At 42.6% G+C, this 23,357-nt stretch overlaps 1 protein-coding gene across 1 annotated transcript; it reads left to right on the top strand.

Annotated features, from left to right (window-relative positions):
• Positions 1-593: 593 nt before the first annotated feature.
• PGM2 (phosphoglucomutase 2) lies at positions 594-23,260 on the top strand. Its single transcript, XM_053404059.1, has 14 exons — positions 594-768; positions 7,515-7,682; positions 10,360-10,466; positions 11,883-11,967; positions 13,801-13,884; positions 15,424-15,617; positions 16,746-16,935; positions 17,391-17,488; positions 18,556-18,736; positions 18,817-18,910; positions 20,847-20,976; positions 21,069-21,258; positions 22,433-22,566; positions 22,917-23,260. Exons 1-14 carry the CDS (start codon positions 694-696, stop codon positions 23,017-23,019), a joined length of 1,833 nt encoding a protein of 610 aa, XP_053260034.1. The 5' UTR covers positions 594-693; the 3' UTR covers positions 23,020-23,260.
• The last annotated feature ends 97 nt before the right edge of the window (positions 23,261-23,357 follow it).

Here is a 23,357-nt window from a genome sequence, read left to right as displayed (position 1 = left end):
GTGTGTGTGTGTGTGTGTGTAAAATAAATTTCATGTGTGTTATAAAATAATTAAACAGAACAAAACTCAAAAGCGGGTTACAAAGTTTTACCGATAAACCATCATGCAAATCTTTCTAGCCATAACTGAAAACATGAAAAAGATCAAAAACACAAAAACATACCGGTAATTAGAAAGGATCCAAGCATCCATCATCTACTAGCTCAACCCCTATGCAGCTGCCCCATACAGGGATCGAACCTGCAACCTTGGAGATATCAGCCCCACACTCCAACCCACTGACTATCCAGAGCGATTATCCTAACGAATTTAAACAGACGCTTTCGGAAGAGCCATCGAATCCAGGAATCATTTTCCCCAACGTGGGGCCCGAACCCACAACCCTGCGATTAAGAGTGTCCACGCTCTACCGACTGAGCCACCTTAGCGAAGGCGCCGGCCGCCGTTGTCACCCATAGTCAACGAGTTCCTGAACGCTCGGCGTTCTCACGAGGGAAGCTCCTACTCTCCCACCTCCTTGCTAGGGAAGTCGGGGAAGGGTTAACCCGAGCGGCCGGCCCATCCAATCAGGCCGCGCCCGCCTTCGGGAGGCGGAGCTTCCCGGCCTTGGGCGCGTTGCTGCGCCTCCGGAACCGGGGAAGAGGCTGCTGAGGCGATTCTGAGGGGACGGAGCGGCGGCGCTGAGAGGAGAGAATGGCGACGATGGCGGAGGGCTTGGAATACCAGCGGATCCAGTTAGCGGCTTCCGACTGGCTACTGTGGGACAAGGTGCGGGAGAAGGAGGGGAGGAAGGAGCCGGGCGTGAGGGGAAGAGGGAGGCCGCCCAGGAGCTCATATAGTGGGCGCCTGTCGGAGATGAGAGAACTGCCGGGTGGGGAAGGGACACCGCGGGGTCATCCAGCCCAACCCCCTCGAGCTGTGGGAATGAAGGCGGCGCGTTCGAATCACAGAATGGTGGGGTTGGAAGGGAACCCTCGGGGTCATCCAGCCCAACCCCCTGCGCTGCAGGAATGAATGTGCAAGTAGCCATCGGCAACGTCTTTGTGGGACCTTAGGGAGCTTTTCAGAAGCATGTTGTGTAAACTGCTTGGCCCTTCCTTACCCAAGAAGGGTTGCTATTAGCATTATTATTGTGCATTTCGGCCTCTGGGGGCTGGCTAGGGAGTCCGTGACAGCAGGAACAGTATTTCCTTTTTAAAAAATACTGTAATAATAATGATTTTTATTAATTTTAAATTCCAAAAATCCAATATGCACCAAATTATATTAATACCAAATAACAATACCAATTCAAATACAAATCAGTTACATTTTGTTGTTGTTGTTTAGTTGTGTCCGACTCTTCGTGACCCCATGGACCAGAGCACGCCAGGCACTCCTGCCTTCCACTGCCTCCCGCAGTTTGGTCGGACTCATGCTGGTAGCTTCGAGAACACTGTCCAACCATCTCGTCCTCTGTTGTCCCCTTCTCCTTGTGCCCTCCATCTTTCCCAACATCAGGGTCTTTTCCAGGGAGTCTTCTCTTCTCATGAGGTGGCCAAAGTATTGGAGTCTCAGCTTCAGGATCTGTCCTTCCAGTGAGCACTCAGGGCTGATTTCCTTAAGAATGGAGAGGTTCCTTGCACTTCAAGAACTATGATATAATAAAAAGGTAAAGGGACCCCTGACCATTAGGTCCGGTCTCGAATGACTCTGGGGTTGCGGCGCTCACCTCGCTTTATTGGCCGAGGGAGCCGGCGTACAGCTTCTGGGTCATGTGGGCAGCATGATCAAGCTGCTTCTGGTGAACCAGAGCAGCACATGGAAACGCTGTTTTCCTTCCCGCCGGAGCGGTACCTATTTATCTACTTGCACTTTGATGTGCTTTTGAACTGCTAGGTTGGCAGGAGCAGGGACCGAGCAACGGGAGCTCATCCCGTTGCGGGGATTCAAACCGCCGACCTTCTGATCGGCAAGTCCTAGGCTCAGTGGTTTAGACCACAGCACCAATATCTAGAGGGCTGCCACATGGGGGAATGAAGCAAACTTGTTTTTCCCCTGCTCTGAACTGTAAGACCTGAACCAATAATGGCTTCAAGTGACAAGAAATGAGATTCCTCCTAAACATCAGGAAGAACTTTCTGATGGCGGTTTGACAGTGGAACAGACTCCCTCAGGAAGGTGTGGGCTCTCCTTCCTTGGAGCGTTTTAAGCAGAGGCTGGACGGCCTTTGGCTACTCACCTACTAAATAGAACATGATTTAAACATTGCTAACCATAGTGCGTTCAAGCATTTACCCTTATGAACACCGTGTTTCCTTTCTACCAATGCCCAGTGTATCAGCAATGAAGACAAAGGTGATAGTGACCCAACATTCACTGCCCAAATCATCTTATTATGTCTATGTTCTATTTTTGAATGGGTTACAGTACGTACTGTACTCCACAAAAACATGTGACTTGAGTATCAAAATTAAATTTTAGAACTATCTAGACTAGAGGCTTTTTGTGTGTTGGTAGCAGAATTATTCAGCATTCCTTGTATTTGAGTAGGGTGGCACAATTTCAGTGGCTGTTTAATTTCTTATTCCAGTTTTTTTTGTTTTTGCTTTACTTCGGAGAGATTTTTAGCTATATGTGTATTTATTTAAACTTTGTATACCCTTCCTGTCTTACATAAATAGCTTTTGTTTCCCCAGATAGTTGAAATACCTTGCAGTACATTTCTTACAATTCTGCTTTGTAACAGTTTACGTTATCTTAAAATTCCAGACGTTATTCAGTGATTTATTTTTGATCCTCTAGGTGGTTAAAGTTGGTGGGTACAGTACACTGTGAAAGAAACTGGTTGTGTTATGAGTTTTGGATCATAATATTTGTTGAGCAATCCCATTCTAAATTTGTATGATATTTATATGTACTGAAAACAGTTTTAAGCATAAAAACCCCACATTCAGAGGCAAATATGCACCAATCACCAGTCCCTGTTGCTTCTGAAATAGTACTTTGCATGGGCTTACTGTTGAGAAAGTGGCTTGCGAAATGTAACCTTGGTTAAATATCAGAAGATGGTTACAAAACCTAAAGTAAAGTTCAACTAAGATCAGCCTCCTGATAAGCAGCAGAGTACTATATTTACTGTTACAAAACGAGGATCCACCTGGCAAGCTATTACGCATACAGATACCTCAATCCTTGGATGAACAGTGTGCTGGCCTAGAAGCGTTTGGGCAAGTTCAGGTTCATAGGTTTCGTAATTTCTGGACTTTGTTATGCATTACAAGTATAGTAATGTTAACCCTGATTTAAACCAGAATCCACAGGAGGCCTCAAAGGTGGCAACACGAGAACAGACCTTTTCACTGGTGGCTCCCTCTTATGGCATGCTCTCCCCAGGGTGCCTTGCCTTGGCACCATCAATACATATCTTCAGGAATCAGTCATCAGCACAATTTCTTTATTTTTGGCCAGGCTTTTAATTACCCATGTTTTCTGGGAGTGGGTGGAATGTTTTAATGTAGCTTTTAAAAAATAGAACTACCTTTTAGACTTTTTGTTTTCTTTATCCCCAGTTTTAATGTATCTGTTTGCTTGCTTGTTTTTACTGCAAATCCCTTGGAGTTACTTTGGTAAAAAAAAAAGCAACCTATGAATTTTATAAACGACCAACAAAAAAAGCTACAGTACTGCTGACTTCCATCCCTATTAATCCTGAGACAAGGAGTGACTAATTGCACTCCTATTGCCTTCAATGGGTTTACTGCATTTCCATGTGTTTAATATGCCTCTGTGCAATTTGTAGTTTAGTGATAAAAGGGCGAGACTTTGGAAGCCCTTAGTTCAAATTTAACCTCAGAGCTGAACCTGGATATGACAGCAGGTGATCTGTTTATTTCACAAAATTTTAATGCCAAAAGTAACAGTCTAAAAAGGAATAAGAATATGTTTTGTGGAACAGAGAGCCAATGTAGAAGAAAGCAAGATTCAAGGTTTAATGAGCTTCTTGTAGAAGGACAGTCCATTAACTGTGGGTCCGCTGCTGAAAAGACCCTGATTCTAGTGAATGCCAAGCTTGTATCCACAGAAGATGGTGCTGTTAGCAGGGCTTCACTGAACCCGTTTGCAGTTTACACTTAGAGTAGTATTCTACCACTGTAAACCATCATGGCTTCCCCCAAAGCATTCTGGGAAGTGTAGTTAGTTAAAGATGCTGGGAGTTGTTAGGAGAGCTTCAGGGAGCTTCAATTTTCAGAGTGGTTTAACACTCCTTCCCAGGGCATTCTGGGAACTGTAGCTGCATGGAGGCAATAAAGGTAAAGGTAAAGGGACCCCTGACCATTAGGTCCAGTCATGGCCGACTCTGAGGTTGCGGCGCTCATCTTGCTTTACAGGCCGAGGGAGCCGGCGTACAGCTTCCGGGTCATGTGGCCAGCATGACTAAGCCGCTTCTGGCGAACCAGAGCAGCGCATGGAAACGCCATTTACCTTCCCGCCAAAGCGGTACCTATTTATCTACTTGCACTTTGACGTGCTTTTGAACTGCTAGGTTGGCAGGAGCAGGGACTGAGCAACGGGAGCTCACCCCGTTGCGGGGATTCGAACCTCCGACCTTCTGATCGGCAAGTCCTAGGCTCTGTGGTTTAACCCACTGCGCCACCTGCGTCCTGCGTGAAGGCAATAGGGGTCTCCTAACAGCACCCTTAACAAACTACACTTCCCAGGATTCTTTGAGGAAAGCCAGGGCTCCTTATAAAGGGATGTGATGCTGCTTTAAATGTATAGTGCAGATGGAGCCACTGACAATCCATGGCAAATCATGTTGTGGGAGATTCTCCCCGAGTGAAGTGCTTTGGATGTCCAAAGCATTTCAACTGACTGCTAAGTAGGAGAGTGAGTGAGTGTTAGATCAGGCTGCAAGTATCATTGTTATTAAGCACCTCTTTGCCCAGCAAGTGTGGAATAATCTGAGTTTTAGCTACTGTATTGATTTCTGCATGCATGCATTTCAGTTATATTTATTCCTCCTACCAGGATGCAAATCCTTCCAAGGTGGCTTTACAAAGCAAAAAAAAAAAAAAAAGCAAACAAAACACTCCCCTTTCCATTGTGCCTTTTGGATTGGAAGCCAGAGAGCAAAGACTGTCTTATGGCTGATGCTTGTGAGCTGGTCTAGGAGCCTTTTGGGGGAGCAGAATGGTTCAGATTTTTACTGTAGAACATTTCCAACACAAAATCTTGAGGCCAGCTTTCTTTGAAGCTGAAGTCGTCTTCATGCTCAGCTGTAATCTTTACATTCGGTACAGAAGGCCAAATGTGAAGATTCTCAATATTTCAAGAGCTCTAATATGTTCCCTGTGGCTTCCTATAATTGCTGTGTGATTCTGGTCTTGAGGACCAATTAGTGACAACGAATCTTCTTCTGGTTTGTATCCCCCTCTTTAAAACAAAAAACAAAAACCAGCTGGATTTGGGCAAACAGGCTCTGTATTGTCTGAATGTTTCAGCTCGGTACTGTAAATACTTCTGTGAAGTGAGTTGCCTAACTCGGCAACAGGTTTGAGCACATGACTCCTTTCCTGTATTGCTTCTCTAGTTGTTTAGTTGTTAGGCAAGTGCTGGACATAACAAGACACTTTGTAAATGCCGTAATAACATGTGGAGCAACATGTCTGTATTGTGATATGAAAAAGAATCTCACGGCCATCTAAAAATAGGCAACGTCATTAAGCTGTCAGGCATCCATTAGGGTTAAATGATATAATGGTAGTTTTGCATTCAGTCACTATTTGAGGACTGTAATTGTGGCTATGGGCATTTGCTCAAGTTGCTTATGAAGCTTGGGCCCTTCCAGCGCTGTGAAAAGTATACCAGAAGGCATGGTGTGGCTCCTATCCTACACCACCACAACTCCTGTTTTTAGAAGAAATGATTCTGTTTCTGTTTGACCACACCAGCAAGGTCAAGAGGGGGTTCTTGTTGTCTGGGCAGCCCAGGGGCCCCATACAAACTGCCCAGGCTTGTGAACCATGGTAGGTCACTTCGGTGGTGCTAATGCAGAATAATAATAATAATACCTCAGGTTGAAGTAGCTTCGGGTTAAATATTTTCAGGTTGCTCGCTGCGGTGACCCGGAAGTAATGGAGCGTGTTACTTCCGGGTTTCACCGCATGCGCAGACGGTCAAAATGACGTCACGCGCATGTGCAGAAGCGGCGAATCGCGACGCGCACGCACAGACGTGGGTTGCGTTCGCTTCTGGATGCGAACAGGGTTCCAGAACATATCCTGTTCACATTCAGAGGTACCACTGTAATAATAATAATAATAATATTATATTCTTTATAACCCGCCCATCTGGCTGGGTTTCCCCAGCCACTCTGGGCGGCTTACAACAAAATATTGTTGATGTTGTTTAGTCGTTGAGTCGTGTCTGACTCTTCGTGACCCCATGGACTATTGCACTCCAGGCACTCCTGTCTTCCAATGCCTCCCTCAGTTTGGTCAAACTCATTCTGGTAGCTTCGAGAACGCTATCCAACTATCTCGTCCTCTGTCATCCCCTTCTCCTTGTGCCCTCCATCTTTCCCAGCATCAGGGTCTTTTCCAGGGAGTCTTCTCTTCTCATGAGGTGGCCAAAGTATTGGAGCCTCAGCTTCAGGATCTGTCCTTCCAGTGAGCACTCAGGGCTGATTTCCTTAAGAATGGAGAGGTTTGATCTTCTTGCAGTCCATGGGACTCTCAAGAGTCTCCTCCAGCACCATAATTCAAAACCATCAATTCTTCGGCGATCACCTTTCTTTATGGTCCAGCTCTCACTTCCATACATCACTACTGGGAAAACCATAGCTTTAACTATTCGGACCTTTGTTGGCAAGGTGATACAACAATTCATCAAATATTAAAAGCTTCCCTAAATAGGGCTGCCTTCAGATGTCTTCTAAATGTCATATAGTTGTTTATTTTTTTGACATCTGATGGGAGGGCGCCACTACCAAGAAGGCCCTCTGCCTGCTTCCCTGTAACTTCGCTTCTCGCAGGGAGTGAACTGCCAGAAGGCTTTCGGCGCTGGACCTCAGTGTCCGGGCAGAACGATGGGGTGGAGACGCTCCTTAACTTATACTGGGCAGTTTGACTTCACCCCCTGAGGCACACTTTATTCTCTCTCGAGACAGACAGATGGCAACAACAAATGGCCCCGGGTCCTGGCCTGGGTTGTTGGGTGTTGAACTGAGAGTGTCTCCTTCAGCTGCATTTTGTAAGGAAATGTCAGTATTGGTGATGGCCAGAAAGCTGACTTTTAGGAAAGCTGCTCCCTTACAGACCTTTCATGGACAAACTTCTGATAAGCTTTCAAGGAACCTCTGAATTTCTCTGAATTAGATTCCCTAGAATAATGGAAGTCTTGCAGTTACACTCTTTCCATTGTAAGACTTGCTTCCCTCAAAAAAATTGGCAAAGTAGGTATGGTTTTCCGTAAAAGGTGCCCTAAATTCTGGGCTCAAAATTAAACCCTGGTGAAATCTTATTCCTTTACAGAATTCCAAAACCAGAGACAATGTAAAGTATCTGCTTGCAAATCACAGTACAGAAGAACTCAGAAAATGTTTTGCTTCACGGATGGAATTTGGGACTGCCGGCCTCCGAGCACCTATGGGAACAGGAACATCTCGGATGAATGATTTGACTATTATTCAAACTACTCAGGTACCAGATTTAAACAAAGAGGTCTTTATTTTTCTTTAAAAGTACTGTATGCCTGTTTTTCAAAGAATGGTTGTAACTGTTAGAAAGTTGAGTGCCTCTCTCATTATCAATAAGTCAAGCCCATCGAATTTTCTCTGGTTTGTACCCAAAGTTTGTAATAATTATAATATGTAGAGAGTCAAATAATTGAAACCATTTCAGTGGCTTAATCTGCCTTTCTTTAATGGGTAAGCATACCATTAATGTCTCTGCAACTATTTGTAATGATTGGCTGCTAAAAAAAAATCCCACCAAAGCTTTAGAGAAATTAAACTGCATCTCAAAATGGCCATCATTTTCAACTGGAACATCTGTTCAGTTTGCAAGATTAAAATAAGCTTTTAGAAATAGTTTCTCCAATATTTGGAGGCTAATTCTTCCAATTTGGGAGGGTTTTTCCTGAAGGTGGCTTAATAAATTTTTGAAATAACATAAAGTCTGGATTGAATGTTAGTGAGACATGTGTTGAAGCGTAGGCACAGAACAATACAATCAGAATGTTGCAAGGCATATGCAATTGCCACATTGCTGCAAGGAGTGTAAGATAACAGATCACTAAATCGACCTGAATAAATATCCAGGTGGAGCACTAATTGGGAGATTTCACAAGCTGTTTGCATTATTTGTGCCACAGACAGACAAAGTCCCACAGCCCAGCTGTGTTGCTCTTCTCAGATGACCAGAAAACCATTCAGCAAACATGGCAGTAATTTACATGCAGTCATCATCATCAGATCTTTTATTGGCATTACATACAAACACCCAAAACAAATCAATACAGAATTACCACTTCCCCAGTGGCACAAAACATTTGCTAAAAGAAAGGAGGCAGAGCAGTCTATCGTCGCATCTCTAGGACTCCAGGGAGTTCAGACGTCTGCAGTGTATTTCGACGACAAGAAACCAAATAGATATATTTAGCCACTAACTTGGTGAGCTCCTGATTGTTCCCCAGTAATAGAAAATGATGACCTCCAACTCTGGTTTCCATTTGGGATACAGAGTTGATCTAGAAATTGCTGACGGAGATCAGCATATAGTTTACAATTCAGAACTATATGTGTAGGGGTTTCCACCAGGTGGTCTTCACATGGGCACTGATGGTGCAAGTGTTTCATGTTTATCTTGCATACTAAAAGATGGCCCTCTGTCTTAGCAGCTGGGAGCCAGCATGGTGCAGTCCTTTCCAACTTAAGTGCAGCCTCACAGCAGACTAAGATCAACACCCCGCTCTTCCCAGATTTACAGGCATAAATCTTGCTCCCCAACCCCCCACAAAAAAAATCACCTGATTATCACAGACAAGTATTGCTCAGCTGCTCATTCAGGATTCTGTAATAAGAACACAATTCCCCTTTCGTGTTGTGTATATAAGAGAGCACATAACTTGCACCACGGTCATTTACATTGGCACATATGTGAAGTATGAAAAGAATAACTCTGCAATGCTTGCACAAAATCATGGCTTATAGCCAGGGTGGATTTGATTTAAATCAAATCGATTTAAATCATGATTTAAATCAGTAGTCAGTAAGACTTGATTTAAATCACTAGTCAGTAAGACTTGATTTAAATCGTTTTTTTACAGAAGGACTCATTCTTGCTAGTAAATTCTCAGAGTAGTTTTTACAGTTATATAAAAAATTACTGATGTGGTTATACTATTAGAAATACGTAGACAGATAATTATGAAATTATTGTGAGGTTTAATAAATTAACTGTTTATATTTGGACAACTTTTCTGCTGTACTTTATTGGAAGGAGAAAAATAATCATTTCCTTAATAACAATTTAAACAATTTCTTTAACTAAAACAATAACATTATGGTATATGTATTCATGTTTGTTAACTGATGTGGTTAAATGATTAAAAAAAAACTTAGACTGAGTTTTAACACATATGAAAAACTTAAAACAAATCCTTATTTCCTGATAAATAGTTTTCTATTTAAGTTACATTATAGTCTAAAAGCTATCTTTAGAAAGATTTTTTCTCCAAAAGCATTTTATTTTAAATATCCAATTTAAATTTTGAAAATCCAATATTTTTGTGTGTGGTTTTGTTTTTTTTAAAAAAATTGATTTTTATCCACCCTGCTTAAAACATTGCATTGGCCACCCTGGTCCAGCACACCATACTGTAAGCACCATATTTGCAGAGGCTGTAGATACTGCGATTAGGTTGGTAAAATGCAGTCCTCAAAGTTACTGTAGTAGGGATTTCCTTAAGTATGACCTGAGGTTTTCAATCTCTTTATCTTACCTGATCAAAAGCCTCTTCCTTGTTAACAGCATTTCTTTTTGGGAAAAGGTATGCTTTGTAGAATGTTGGTTCGTCTTTCAGGTACCACTTTTCATTCTCTGATTTTGTCCCCAAGATGATGCTTTAAAAGCCACTTGCGGGGGAGAGGAGACATATTTTTTGGAACACGGATGGAAGGTGAAAGCTCACCAAGTTGTTTCCGCCTCCACTCTCCTGCCCTCAAGATCACAAGCCCTGTAATATATTCATTTCAAGACGCCGTAACTTCTTCACTTTGCAAGCAATAGCTTCCTTGTCCTCTGTTCTGTAGAAGATGTGCAAAGTTATATGACGGACTTTCAGAACTGCTGGTGCTTTGTATGCTTTCGTTTCTAGGGATTCTGTAGGTACCTCGAAAAGAGCTTCAGTGACCTGAAGAAAAGAGGCGTTGTGATTGGCTACGACGCTCGCGCTCATCCTCCAAGTGGGGGTAGCAGCAAAAGGTACACTTAGCAACTGCTGCAATGATTTGTTGATGACATGCTTGTTTTGCCATAGATGGAGAAGGGGCCCACTCAGAATGAACTCCTTTCTTGACTTAAACTCAACGGAAAGACTGTGCCATGATGAGCTGATAAGATTGATTGATTGATTGATTGATTTTTTAAATCCCACCTTTCCTAAAAATATCACTATTAAAACAATACAAATATTAAAATTTGATGGGCCTGGCTGCTCCAGTCGAGTATCTTTCTTCTTCTTTAGGTAACTGGGGCAAAGAATAATAAAAGGAAAGGAATTAAAGCTGTAATTTGAGGCACACTTGCTAAGGAGTGAGGTCTATTTTATTGGGATATATCCCCCAAGTAAGGACACTTAAGAGTATGTAAGATTTATGGGAAGTTGTTTTAGTCTATTCTATTGCGGTTGTTTTAACTTCCTTTATGTTTTACCGTATTTTTTGCTCTATAAGACTCACTTCCCCCCTCTAAAATGTAAGGGGAAATGTGTGTGCGTCTTATGGAGCGAATGCAGGCTGCGCAGCGATCCCAGAAGCCAGAACAGCAAGAGGGATTGCTGCTTTCACTGTGCAGCAATCCCTCTTGCTGTTCTGGCTTGAGATTCAGAATATTTTTTTTTCTTGTTTTCCTCCTCCAAAGACTAGGTGCGTCTTGTGGTCTGGTGCGTCTTATAGAGTGAAAAATACGGTAATTTGCAGTTGTATTTTTTTAGTGAAGATTTTATTGTTTTATATCTTTTTGTAAACTGCATTGTAGAAAAATCCTCAATCAAGCAGCATATAAATTTTATGAAATACATACATAATATCATTATTGGTAAGAAGTGTACTGTACTGTACTGAAGACCCAGAAGGTGTTTGTTCCACAAACTGCTCTGCTGTACTCTGCTGCCCCCTGGCTGCCAGAGATCCCTCCTTTATTTCATTATGTTGTGGAGAAAAAGCAGTGCTTGCCTGGCAACTAGGGGGTGAGCCTGGTTTCCTTTCCGAACTGAGGAACAACTTATAGTGGTACTTAACTTTTAAAAGCCCTGGCTACACAACCAGATTGGTTGGCTTTAATAGCCAGAGCTTGGTCCTCTTCATATGTTAACATCATACTTTTTCTGTCATGCACAGAGACTTTATCTCCATACTAGATGCATTTTGTAGCCCATGAAAAGCACTGGGAAGAAACTTATCATATGTAGGTCACCCGATTCATGTCCTTGTGTTGGAGAACTTGGCCATGCTGCCGTCCTTCATAGATTGCTAAATGCATGCTGTTTGCAGGGTGGGTGCCGGCAAACGTAATGCATGAATATCAACTAAATGGCACCTAGGCTCAGTGCAGTACTTCTTCGAGTTTTGCAAGAGGATTCCTTCCTTGTTTTCAAATTATTATGTTTCTCGCCAATAGATTTGCAAGGCTTGCTGCGACAGCATTTATCAGTCAAGGCATTCCTGTGTACCTTTTCTCCAACATCACACCGACTCCTTTTGTGGTAGGTCATTAGCCTCTCTGCACCCCAGTTATGCTACTTATACATTGTTAGAAGGTTCAATAGATAAATATAATTTATTGTGGTGTTACACACAGAGAGAGGGAGAGAGAGAGAGAATTGTACCTTGGAAGTCAAATGGAATCCGTTCTGGAAGTCTGTTTGACTTCCAAAACGTTCGGAAACCAAAGCACGGCTTCTGATTGGCTGCATGAATTGGCCAATTGGAAGCCGCGGAAGCCCTGCTGGACGTTCAGCTTCCAAAAATAGTTCGCAAACCGGAACAGTCACTTCTAGGTTTGCGGCCTTCGGGAGGCAAAACTAAGCTGTTTGAGAACCAAGGTACGACTGTACTTGCCATGAGATGAGGTCAAACTAAAACTAGTTATGAGATCGTTAGTTCTTTTAAAAAAATAGAACTCTGATTAATTTTAAGACAGCCATCTACTGTCTGCAATTGGTTCTTCTGCTCATTGCTTTCTCTGTGCTTTGGAGACCTTCCAGTTTTTTGCAGATTGTGACACAGAACTTACCTGTGATGTGGGCTGAGACGAAGGTCTCTGCCTATACTTGCTGTTGTTGATAGAACAGGCCAAATAGGAAGCACCTTTTATTGGAGTGCCATCCCTGATGGTCATTCCATAGCATCTTGATTGAATTGGTGTTATGCAGGAGAAATTTAAAAACCATGCGTTCTTGATACCAAAGGTATGCACGTTGCTAATCCATCTGGATACTTCAGTGTGATGTAGCAGTAGGCATGCTGTGCTTGGTCCAGAAAGACATTGATTCAAGTCCCCACTCAGCCAAGAAGTGCACTGCATGTCTCTGGACAAATTGTTACCTTTCACCCATCCCTCTTTCATAGGGTTGAAGTTAAAATGTAATTCCTATGTATCACATAAACAAAGATCAGTTTAAACAGAACAAGGCTTTCACTATTTCACTGAAATTCTTAAAAGTGCTCCAAATTCAGGGAGACTGTAGTAGGAGGCTGTTTGATAACTGGTGACCAGGACGCATGGGGGAAATCGGAAGAGACAGCTTCTTCTGGACTGAACTTTATAGCTTCATGTATACTGTACTGAGATTCTTAGAATGTGGGAGAGAGGAATACCGTATTTTTCGCCCTATAGGACGCACCGGCCCATAGGACGCACCTAGTTTTTTGGGGGGGAAATCAAGGGGGGGGATTTATCCCCCCCCCCAGGTTTGCGCAGCCATCCCCAAGCTAGAAGAGGGAGACGGAGCGCTCCGTCTCCCTCTTCTGCCTTCAGGGACAGCCTCTCTAGCCTCTGTGGGGCAGTGGCTTGCCCCGCTGTCCCCCGAGCTTGTGGGGCTGGCGATGGGGAGAAGCAAGCTTGCTTCTCCCCCCCGCCAGCCTCCAGACCAGGTCCGGGAATAGCGGGGTGGCGGCGCTCCGCCTCCCCGCTATCCCCCGAGCTTGAGCTTGTGGGGCTGGCGATGGGGAGAAGCAAGCTTGCTTCTCCCCCCCCCCCCCCGCCAGCCTCCAGACCAGGTCGGGGAATAGCGGGGTGGCGGCGCTGCACCTCCCCGCTGTCCTCCGAGCTTGTGGGCTGCAGGCTGCTGCCCGCAAGCCTTGTGAGCCCGCGGGACCTCCCGCCGGGCTTGCAAGGCTTGCGGATAGCTTCCTGAAGCCTGCATTCGCCCCATAGGACGCACACACATTTCCCCTTCATTTCTGGAGGGAAAAAGTGCGTCCTATAGGGTGAAAAATACGGTAAATATTTTCTAAAAACTGTGAAGGAAACGGGGCAATTGCTCCAGGCAGTCTTCTTCCATTTTAAGATTACTTTATTTGCTTATTTTCCACAGCCTTATGCAGTGACTCACCTGAAACTTTCTGCTGGAATTATGGTTACCGCATCTCATAATCCAAAAGAAGACAATGGATACAAGGTATTCTCGCCCTCCTCTTCTTCTTTTTCCAGAACACCTGGATCTGGCCTGAAACAATTTAGAGGTGGAGATCATGTTTCATTTAGGGTTTTTAAAAAACCCTGTACAGCCAGGAGGGTGGGGCAAGAGAAGGAGACACAACAGAGAGAAGGAGGGTTTAGTCTGTTGGATACTTCTTCACCAATACATTCCTTGTGGGAAGAAAAAGCTGGCAAAACAGACCCTGTACCCAGCTTGACTGTCCCCTTGGTGTGTGATTCCTGCAGTTCTACTACATGTGCTGAGCTGCTGTACTTGACTTGCCTGGCCTCCTCATTCTCCATCCCACATTTTTGTCCCCAATATGTCCCAGTTTCCCATAGTTCAGGCCCCAGCTGTCTTGGTTGCCACCACCAACAATGTCATCTGCTCCTACTTCATGGTCATTGCTTGCTCAATTTCCGAAACCGCTTCTGCCACATTCAGACCCGCCACCCCACATCCCAGCTCCATGGTGCATGGCTGCTCCACAGCCCTAAAACTAACTACAGTGGTACCTCGGGTTACATACGCTTCAGGTTACAGACTCCACTAACCCAGAAATAGTGCTTCAGGTTAAGAACTTTGCTTCAGGATGAGAACAGAAATCATGTGGTGGTGGCGCTGCGGCAGTGGGAGGCCCCATTAGCTAAAGTGGTGCTTCAGGTTAAGAACAGTTTCAGGTTACATACGGACCTCCAGAACGAATTAAGTACTTAACCCGAGGTACCACTGTATCTGTTTATACATCTCTATCACTGTATCTGTTTATACATCTCTATGCTTTTTAGTTTCTTAGAATTCCAGGGCAACACCTGGAACTTTCAGCTACTAAGTACCATATTTTTCGCTCTATTAGACGCACCGGACCATAAGACGCACCTAGTTTTTAGGGGAGGAAAACAAGAAATAAGAAAGCAATTCAAAGCCTCTTGAGTGAAGAGGGAGCACTCCTCCCTCTTCGCTCAGGAGGCTTTGCGGGGCTACTCCTGAAGCCAGGAGAGCAAGCGGGATTGGTGCGCACTGATATCTCTTGCCTTCCTGGCTTCAGCAAAAGCAAGCCTCCTGGCTTTCCCCCCCACCTCCCGCAAGAGCTGCGCACTCTTTAAAGGGAGCGGAGGTCATGGGGGCTTTTGTGGGAGGTGGGTGAAGGGACAGAGCTGCTTGCTCTGTCCCTTCCCCCACCTCCCACAAAAGCCAGGAATAGCCGCGCGAAGCCTCTGCAGGGTAGCGGGATGAAGGCTCCCCGCTGCCCTGCGGAGGCTTCACGCCGCTAAGGCAGAAGCTAGAACAGCGAGAGGGAACGCTGCGCAGCGCTCCCTCTAGCTGTTCTGGCTTCTGGGGTAGCCTGCGAAGCCTCCGCAGGGCAGCGGGATGAAGGTATCTGCTCCATAAGATGCACACACATTTCCCCTTTTTAGGAGGGGGAAAGTGCGTCTTACAGAGCGAAAAATACGGTAGATACATCATAATGAAGCTTCCATTAACAGGTAATCTGCATATATTCTCTGTGTTACTTAGGTTTATTGGGAAAACGGCGCTCAGATAATTTCACCTCACGATAAAGGAATTGCTCAAGCTATTGAAGAAAACCTAGAGCCATGGCCTCAAGCTTGGGATGACAGCCTGATTGATAAAAGCCCCCTACTCCACGATCCTTACGCATCTATTAACAAGGACTACTTTAAGGACATACAGAAGCACTGCTTTCACAGGTAAACTGTCAGGGAAGGCTTTTCTTCCTTCTTGGGGATAAATCTATGTTATTTAATTTTAGTGCAACAGGATTAAAATTGAAAGTACCGTAAGTTGCAAGTAGGTTTCCACATACAGAAATTGGAATTTCTTTTGTCCATTGGGAGAAAGGTGGGACAAACTTCTGATGAGGGATGTAGGATGAAAGAAAAAATGAATGAATCTTTATTTGCATCAGCCATCGGCCATAGCAATAAAACAACAATATGATATACAAAGAATAGAAATAAAAAGTCAATTATCTAAAATATATTTTAGGGTTTTGAATCAATAGTCAAATAGTGGTTCTTATTCTGATTGCCTCAGCTAAAAACCTTGCAACCTTTTCTGTCACCTGCTCATCTTGATTTGCCAAGAGAAAGGACAGTATGACAGTGGCTGGGTGACCCAAAATGGATGATAAAAGAGGGGTGATAACCTCATTCCTCAAGTCTTTATAAAGAGGGCAAGCCAGAAGGACATGCGTCACCGATTTGGTACTGCCATCTCCACAGTACAGTATCTCTAGCAAGCAACAAGTATGGAGGCTGTTAAAATGAGTAGGAGAATCAAATGGTGATGTAGCAGCTGGTAAGAGGAGTTCATGTTATTAAAATCTCGGCTGATGGCCTAACGTAGATAGACAATGCCTGCTTGACCCTTGAAAGGAAGGCAACTTGTGGCGAGTCCAGTTTTCCTTTCTCAGCTGCCGAGGAAAGGCATTCAGGACAGGAATGTCCCAAACTTCAGATCTGTGTGTTTCCCTTTGTTCATCTGTTTCCGTTCTTCATTCCCTGCCTTATCCCATAAGACATCTAAGCAGGTACTATAGCAGTGCCAGCAGAGAGGAGATACACAGAAGGAGTTGCACACAGGTTGTAACCACTTTGCAACTGTGTGTGCATGCAGGAACATCTTCACAACATTGCTTGCATACACAGTCTGCTTACATCAGTTGTGGGGCCTGGAGTTGAGAATCTGGCAACTTGTAAGCGGCTTTTTTTAAAAAAAAAGTTTTAGTGAACGAGGATACAGTACAGTTCATTTCTTTGTTATTAGCGGTAAACAAGCTCATGCCAATGTAATGTCATTGATGTACTTAATTTCAGGAATATAAACAAGGAGACAAAGCTGAAATTTGTCCACACTTCTGTGCACGGTGTAGGCCATGAGTTTGTGCAGTCAGCCTTTAAGGCATTTGACTTTAGCCCTCCATTTGCTGTTCCTGAACAGAAGGAGCCTGATCCAGAATTTCCAACAGTAAAATATCCAAATCCTGAGGAGGGTAAAGGCGTACTGGTAAAAGACAATTTAGTCAAAATTCTTCCTTCTACCTTTCTTTTGTGCCACTTCAAACCTTTCCTGGTAACCTAGAAACCTTCTAAATGCATATTATTTTTTTAAAGTTGACATGTACTTACATCTTTTGAAAAAGCCATCACATATCTTTTCTTCTTCATCTTCTCTCTCACTCCTTGCTGTCTCCTGAGGACAAGTACATGTTACTTTCATGGAATCAAAAATTTGATGTGTTCCTTTTTTCTGCAAGAGGTGCAATTAAAATAATGTGTGAATCAGCACCAAATTGTCTCTTTCTTTGGCATATAGTTTCAGGGTTTGAGCCAAACTTTTCCATCTCTGTAAGCATATAGGCCTCTTGTATTATTATTGGCATAAAATGCATTGAATATATTTCTTTTCTTTTTTAAATGTTACTGCTTTGGGGCCCTTCACTTTCCTGTTATTTTTTTTAGACACTGTCTTTTGCCTTGGCTGAAAAAGAAGGAGCTCGGATTATTTTAGCCAATGACCCAGATGCAGATCGACTGGCTGTTGCAGAGAAACAAGAAAGGTATGGTTGCTTGCTTTGGTGATTTCAGTGTTTAACAACAATTCGATTGTTGGAAATGCCCAAGAGCTATTTATGTAAATGTATATTATCTGTTGCCTTACTTTTATTTTGACTTTTGTGAAAAGTGCTGGCAGTACATGCTCTTGAGAATAATAAAAAATGTATCTTAAATCAATTTCTTTTTAAAAATACTTACACACCCAATATTTGTGGAAAAACATGTCAGTTTGCATTTTTTAGTTCAGAAAGTATTGATCTGATGTGTAGGGATCTTCCCCATTCTAATTAATTCAAGAAGCTTCTCTGTGTGAAAGAAGCAATCAGAAGATTCCTGATATTTGGATTATTCCTTTAGAGAAGCTGAGTACAGCTGGCTTTAACTGCTTCTCTTATCTCTTCCTGTCAAGGTCATGCTGACTATAAAAGTAGGGCCAGAAGGAGCCTGAGTTTCTCTTTCTATCTCTTTTCTTTCTGGTGTGGTGTTCCGCACATAGTATGCTTAGTATTAAGGTTTAGACTTATTGTAAGTTACTGTAAGTTTCAGTTAAGTCTGCTGCAACTGGATTTCTTATAGACAGTGCCAATTCTGAATGTATTGGATTTGTGACCATTATGCTCATCTGCCTTCAGTAGCAGTAAAGCTCTGCTGGCTGAAATATAATTGTCTTTGGTCTATTTTGGGGGAATCCCGCAACGTGTTTAAGTTGTTACTCTGCTAACTATACATTGGAATCTACTCTGGATCAATATTGAGTAGAATTACATGACAAATAAAAGTGCACACTCCGTATCTACCGTATTTTTCTGTCTATAAGGCACCCCCATGTATAAGACTCAGATTTAAGAAAATAGGGGGAGCCACTATCCGTGTATAAGATGCCCCTTAATTTTGGACATTGTTTTTTAGGGGAAAAACCTAGTCGTATGCACGGAAAAATACGGTATATCCCTTTGGTTTTGGAACTGCAACCTCAGCACAATTTCTTTACTGTAGTTCCTATCGTTTCTTTATATTAAGCTGTCGAGCTACTGTCACTCTAACCATCTAAACTTGTTGTGTCCCTCAGTGGAGAATGGAAGGTGTTTTCTGGCAATGAATCAGGAGCTCTTTTGGGCTGGTGGATCTTCACTTGCTGGAAAAAGCAGAAACAGGAACCTGCTGCCATCAAAGATGTATACATGCTTTCGAGCACGGTGTCCTCCAAAATCTTAAGAGCGATCGCACTCAAGGAAGGATTTCACTTTGAAGTAAGCCGTTTGGGGGCAGGAGAGAAGCGTATTTCATTTTCCTGTAGACAGTGTTCTGACTGAAATCTTGTTCTCCGCAGGAAACATTAACAGGATTCAAGTGGATGGGAAACAGAGCCAAGCAGCTCATGGACCAAGGAAAAACAGTCTTATTTGCCTTTGAAGAAGCGATTGGTAATAAGTATTCCATAACGCAGAGTGGTTTAGACTGAAATATTTTACAGAGATGGGCATCTGTTTAATGTACCATCTACTCTTGTGGGTTGTTGTTGGTTTTTTTCTGGTCTTGAGAACTGATTACCTGTAGTACAGTGGTTTCTTGGTTCTCAAACTTAATCTGTTCCAGAAGTCTGTTCCAAAACCAAAGTGTTCGAAAACCAAGGCCTGCTTTCCCATAGAAAGTAATGCAAAACAGATTAATCGGTTCCAGACTTTTAAGAACAACCCCTAAAACGGCAATTTAACATGAATTTTACTATCTAAGGAGACCATTGATCCATAAAATGAAAGCAATAAACAATGTACTATACTATAAAATAAATAAGACAGTATTGTAGACGATAAAAATTAAAATAAAATAAAATTCTTACCTGCACTGATGATAGTCATTGTTTAGATGCGGGGCTTTTATCCATTTCCACAGTCACACAATCAATCAGTAGCTGAACTGAGTTTTACCCAGTCACAAAAACAAATCAACCGGAAAAGCCTCAAAAACACGCAAAATACATAGCAAAAACAAAAGTCCCAAACTTAATCCATTCCAGAAGTCCGTTTGACTTCCAAAGTGTTCGAAAATCAAGGTGCAGGTTCTGATTGGTGCAGGTGCCCCTGAAACAATAGCCAAGAGCTGCATCGGACATTCGGCTTCCCAAAAGCATTTGGAAACTGGAACACTTCCAGGTTTTCGGCGTTTGAGAACCGAGGTACCACTGTACAATGAGGTGCATACCGTCTGCATTTATGCTAATAAGAGTAGGAGAAAATGCTTGCCTACCGATAGCATCTGAACATTATCTTCCTGAGCTAACTGTTTCTAAGCTTTGGCTTTAAAATGGGGCTGCTTATTTCAGCATAACTAAAATCCCACCACTAATCAATTTCCCTCCCTAAGTATAATAATGCCCAATAATCAATAAATATATGATAGTACTTGATGGTTGGGAAACCATGCTGCAATTAACTGAAAACACATTTGCTTCTGGCAATACTTTCTGATGGCAAGGTTCAGATGCTACTTCGGAACACGCACATTACCAATGTGTGTCTTAAAATGTTTCCATGCCCATGGAAATAAATGGGTTAGTTTGCTCATTTAGTGTTAACATAGACGAGCCTCAGTGAGCCCCAGCAAAGCATTTGTTTTGCACCCACCCACATTGCTACTTCCATCCTGCATGACCAGGAGAACTTCTGCGGAATATGCTTTCTGTTTCAATGGCTATTATCTTAATTTTACATGAGAACCAGGAATCCTGGTTTAAAACTACCAATGGCTGCTTCTAAACAAGCCAACCACAAACAATAAGGTATGAAATTTACTTGTTTAGCCACTGCTAGGTGTAAATCAGTATTCTTGTTTGTGTTACATATGAACAAGGCTTAGCATTATATGCAAAGTAAATTCTACAGAACTTATCCCAGCCACATGGGAAGAAAGGACCGTTATGATGAGGCACCTAATATAGCATTACTTGGAAATCAGTCCTGTGGTTGAGATGAAAATTGGGGCTATCCTTATCTCGGTACAAAAATGCACCTAACCCTTCTGAAATTGCAGTGAAATGCATTTCCTAACTTGGGTCATTCATTTGAAATGATCCTTCAGTCTGTGATCCAGGTTTAGGTTTTGGGTTTAGGGCTTAGGTTTAATAATATTAGTCACAACCGAGCATCTAATGCAAACCAGATGATGTACAGATATGAAAGCAACACTGCCTTGCATATGAGCCTGTTATCTTGTGTTGTGTGATAGGATTACTTTATTTCATAGAATCACATTTGTAACTGAATGGAAACTTTATCAGACTTTTGCATTTCATCATCTGTCCAGAACATTTAGACAAAATAGCTTCTGTTAAAGATGTTCTGTCTGTAACTTTGTCTTCAGGATATATGTGCAGCCCTGTGGTCTTGGATAAAGACGGTGTCAGTGCTGCAGTCATAACTGCGGAGATGGCTGCTTTTCTGGAAACCAAGAAATTGACTTTGGCTCAGCAACTGAAAAACATTTACAATGAGTGAGTTTACAATGAGCGTTTCATAGTATACTTACTATATTTTCTACATACAAGGTACATGGAGCTCACAGGTAACTATTTTGCCTTCAAAGGTACGGCTACCATGTTACTAAAGCTTCCTATTTTATCTGTCACGATCAGAAGATTATTAAGGAGCTATTTGAGAAGCTTAGAAATTATGATGGGAAGAACACTTATCCAAAAACCTGTGGGAGATTTGCAGTGTCTGGAGTACGGGATCTAACTACTGGCTATGACAGTAATGAGACTGATAAAAAAGCTGTAAGTAGCTGAAACTTTTTGTTCTTTTATTTCTATTAGACTGTTGCTCCCTGAATGATATCCTCATCCTAAATTTCTTTATTTGGAAATAAGTCTCATTGATTTTATTCCAGAGGATGTTGTTGTTGTTTAGTCGTTTAGTCGTGTCCGACTCTTCGTGACCCCATGGACCAGAGCACGCCAGGCACTTCTGTCTTCCACTGCCTCCTGCAGTTTGGTCAAACTCATGCTGGTAGCCTCGAGAACACTGCCCAACCATCTCGTCCTCTGTCATCCCCTTCTCCTTGTGCCCTCAATCATTCCCAACATCAGGGTCTTTTCCAGGGAGTCTTCTCTTCTCATGAGGTGGCCAAAGTATTGGAGCCTCAGCTTCAGGATCTGTCCTTCCAGTGAGCACTCAGGGCTGATTTCCTTCAGAATGGATAGGTTTGATCTTCTTGCAGTCCATGGGACTCTTCCACAGGATAGCCAACTAAAAAGGAGTCCTATGACGTCTTAAAGACTGAGGGAGGAATTCAACGTCACACTGTTTTGATAAGCGCTTCTGCTTGTCATAGGGAACTATCCCCCTTCTCTTCCCCTCATCTATATTTGTTTGAGGACCAAGGCAGAAATCAGTGGAACACAAGGCTTCAAAAAGTGAACTGGCAGCTGAAAACAGAGCTCAGGAAGCAGGGCAAATCCCATTCCTTAATAAGGATTAAAAAAATTAAAAACAGTTTTGAAATACTCTGTTTTGTGTACTGTCTTGTAAGCAATGCTGGGGCTGCATGTAGATTCCTAGCAGAATTAGTCAATCCATGCTATTCCTTTGTCAGTGCGTATGACTGATGGAAGAATCTTACGAACCCAATAGAGGTATTGTAAGCTGACCAGGTGACTGGCTGGTTTGATCTGCATAATTTGCGGATACCTGCAAATTAGAATAGTGTGTGTCATATTTGGCATCCTAGTGCCCAATCCTAAATTTTCGCTCCCCCAAGAAAAAGATAGCTCTTGAAATCCCCACTGTCAATTTTTCATAAGGAAGAGTCCAGGAGAAATTAGTGCTTTATTTCTTTATCCCATGAACCCCACCCTTAGAAATCTGATGATTAGTCATTACACATTAGCGCATATGAGTCTCATGCAGTCATAGTCAAAATTGTGACAAATTTACCTTTTGTGGTGTTAGGTGCTTCCCACCAGTAAAAGCAGTCAAATGATAACATTTACGTTTACTAATGGATGTGTGGCTACCATGCGAACCAGTGGGACCGAGCCCAAAATCAAATACTACTCAGAGCTTTGTGCACCTCCTGGAAACAGGTATTGTTTAGATTTATTTATTTTTCTGTTGCAAACCATTGTTAAATTTGGATTTCTCCTACTGTAGACTTTTTCACAGAACAGCTGTTTGAGCAGTTTTCAGAAATCTTTGTTTAACACAGTTTTGGGTCGGGTAAGCTAAATTTCATTGTCATATCCACAAAACCTCAGTCCATTGTATTTCAAATGTGTATTTTAAACCACCTCCCCTTTGCTTTATCCCAGCCACCACCACAGTTCAGAATGGACTTTACCTATTAGCATATCATGGGAATAAATCTACTGTTTTTAATGTGAATGAGAATTTGAATAGATTGAAACCCAGGTTTTGTTTTTGGCTCATTTTTTAGTGACTTTGAAAAGCTGAAGAAAGAACTGGATGAACTGGTCAGTGCAATTGAAAAATATTTCTTTGAGCCAGAGAAGAATAAGCTGCAGCCCAAGCCAGAGTGATACAGCTGTCCCTGTTTTCATCTCTACACAAACAATACTTTCTACAGTTAATTGGATAATATGTGTAAAGCACTTGTTTCCATGAATTAAGGGTGCACAAACGTGACTCTAATTTCACTATTTTGAAAAGTATGTTTGCATGTTTCATCTGTCATGCATGCTCATATTTTGAGGGGAAATATGTCTTCCCTTGGCAAATTCTCCTTCAACCAATTTCCTGATGAAATTGCATTTGGTTTTAATAAAATAGTTGGTAGTGCCTATTGACACAAGGAATGTCCCCTACCATAGCTCACAAATGGAAGTGCAGAAAGCGCTCAGTAATGGATGCCGATTTT

The sequence above is a fragment of the Podarcis raffonei genome, chromosome 9, assembly GCF_027172205.1.
Source record: "Podarcis raffonei isolate rPodRaf1 chromosome 9, rPodRaf1.pri, whole genome shotgun sequence".
Taxonomy (NCBI): Eukaryota; Metazoa; Chordata; class Lepidosauria; order Squamata; family Lacertidae; genus Podarcis; species Podarcis raffonei.
This window is presented reverse-complemented; position numbering and strand designations above follow the sequence as displayed.

Bases quoted from the DNA above. Each gene is read 5' to 3' on its own strand.
- PGM2 (XM_053404059.1), top strand. From the start codon at position 694: ATGGCGACGATGGCGGAGGGCTTGGAATACCAGCGGATCCAGTTAGCG. The intron at 11,968-13,800 runs GTAGGTCATTAG...TATTTTCCACAG, and splicing joins TCACACCGACTCCTTTTGTG to CCTTATGCAGTGACTCACCT. The intron at 15,618-16,745 runs GTAAACTGTCAG...ACTTAATTTCAG, and splicing joins CAGAAGCACTGCTTTCACAG to GAATATAAACAAGGAGACAA.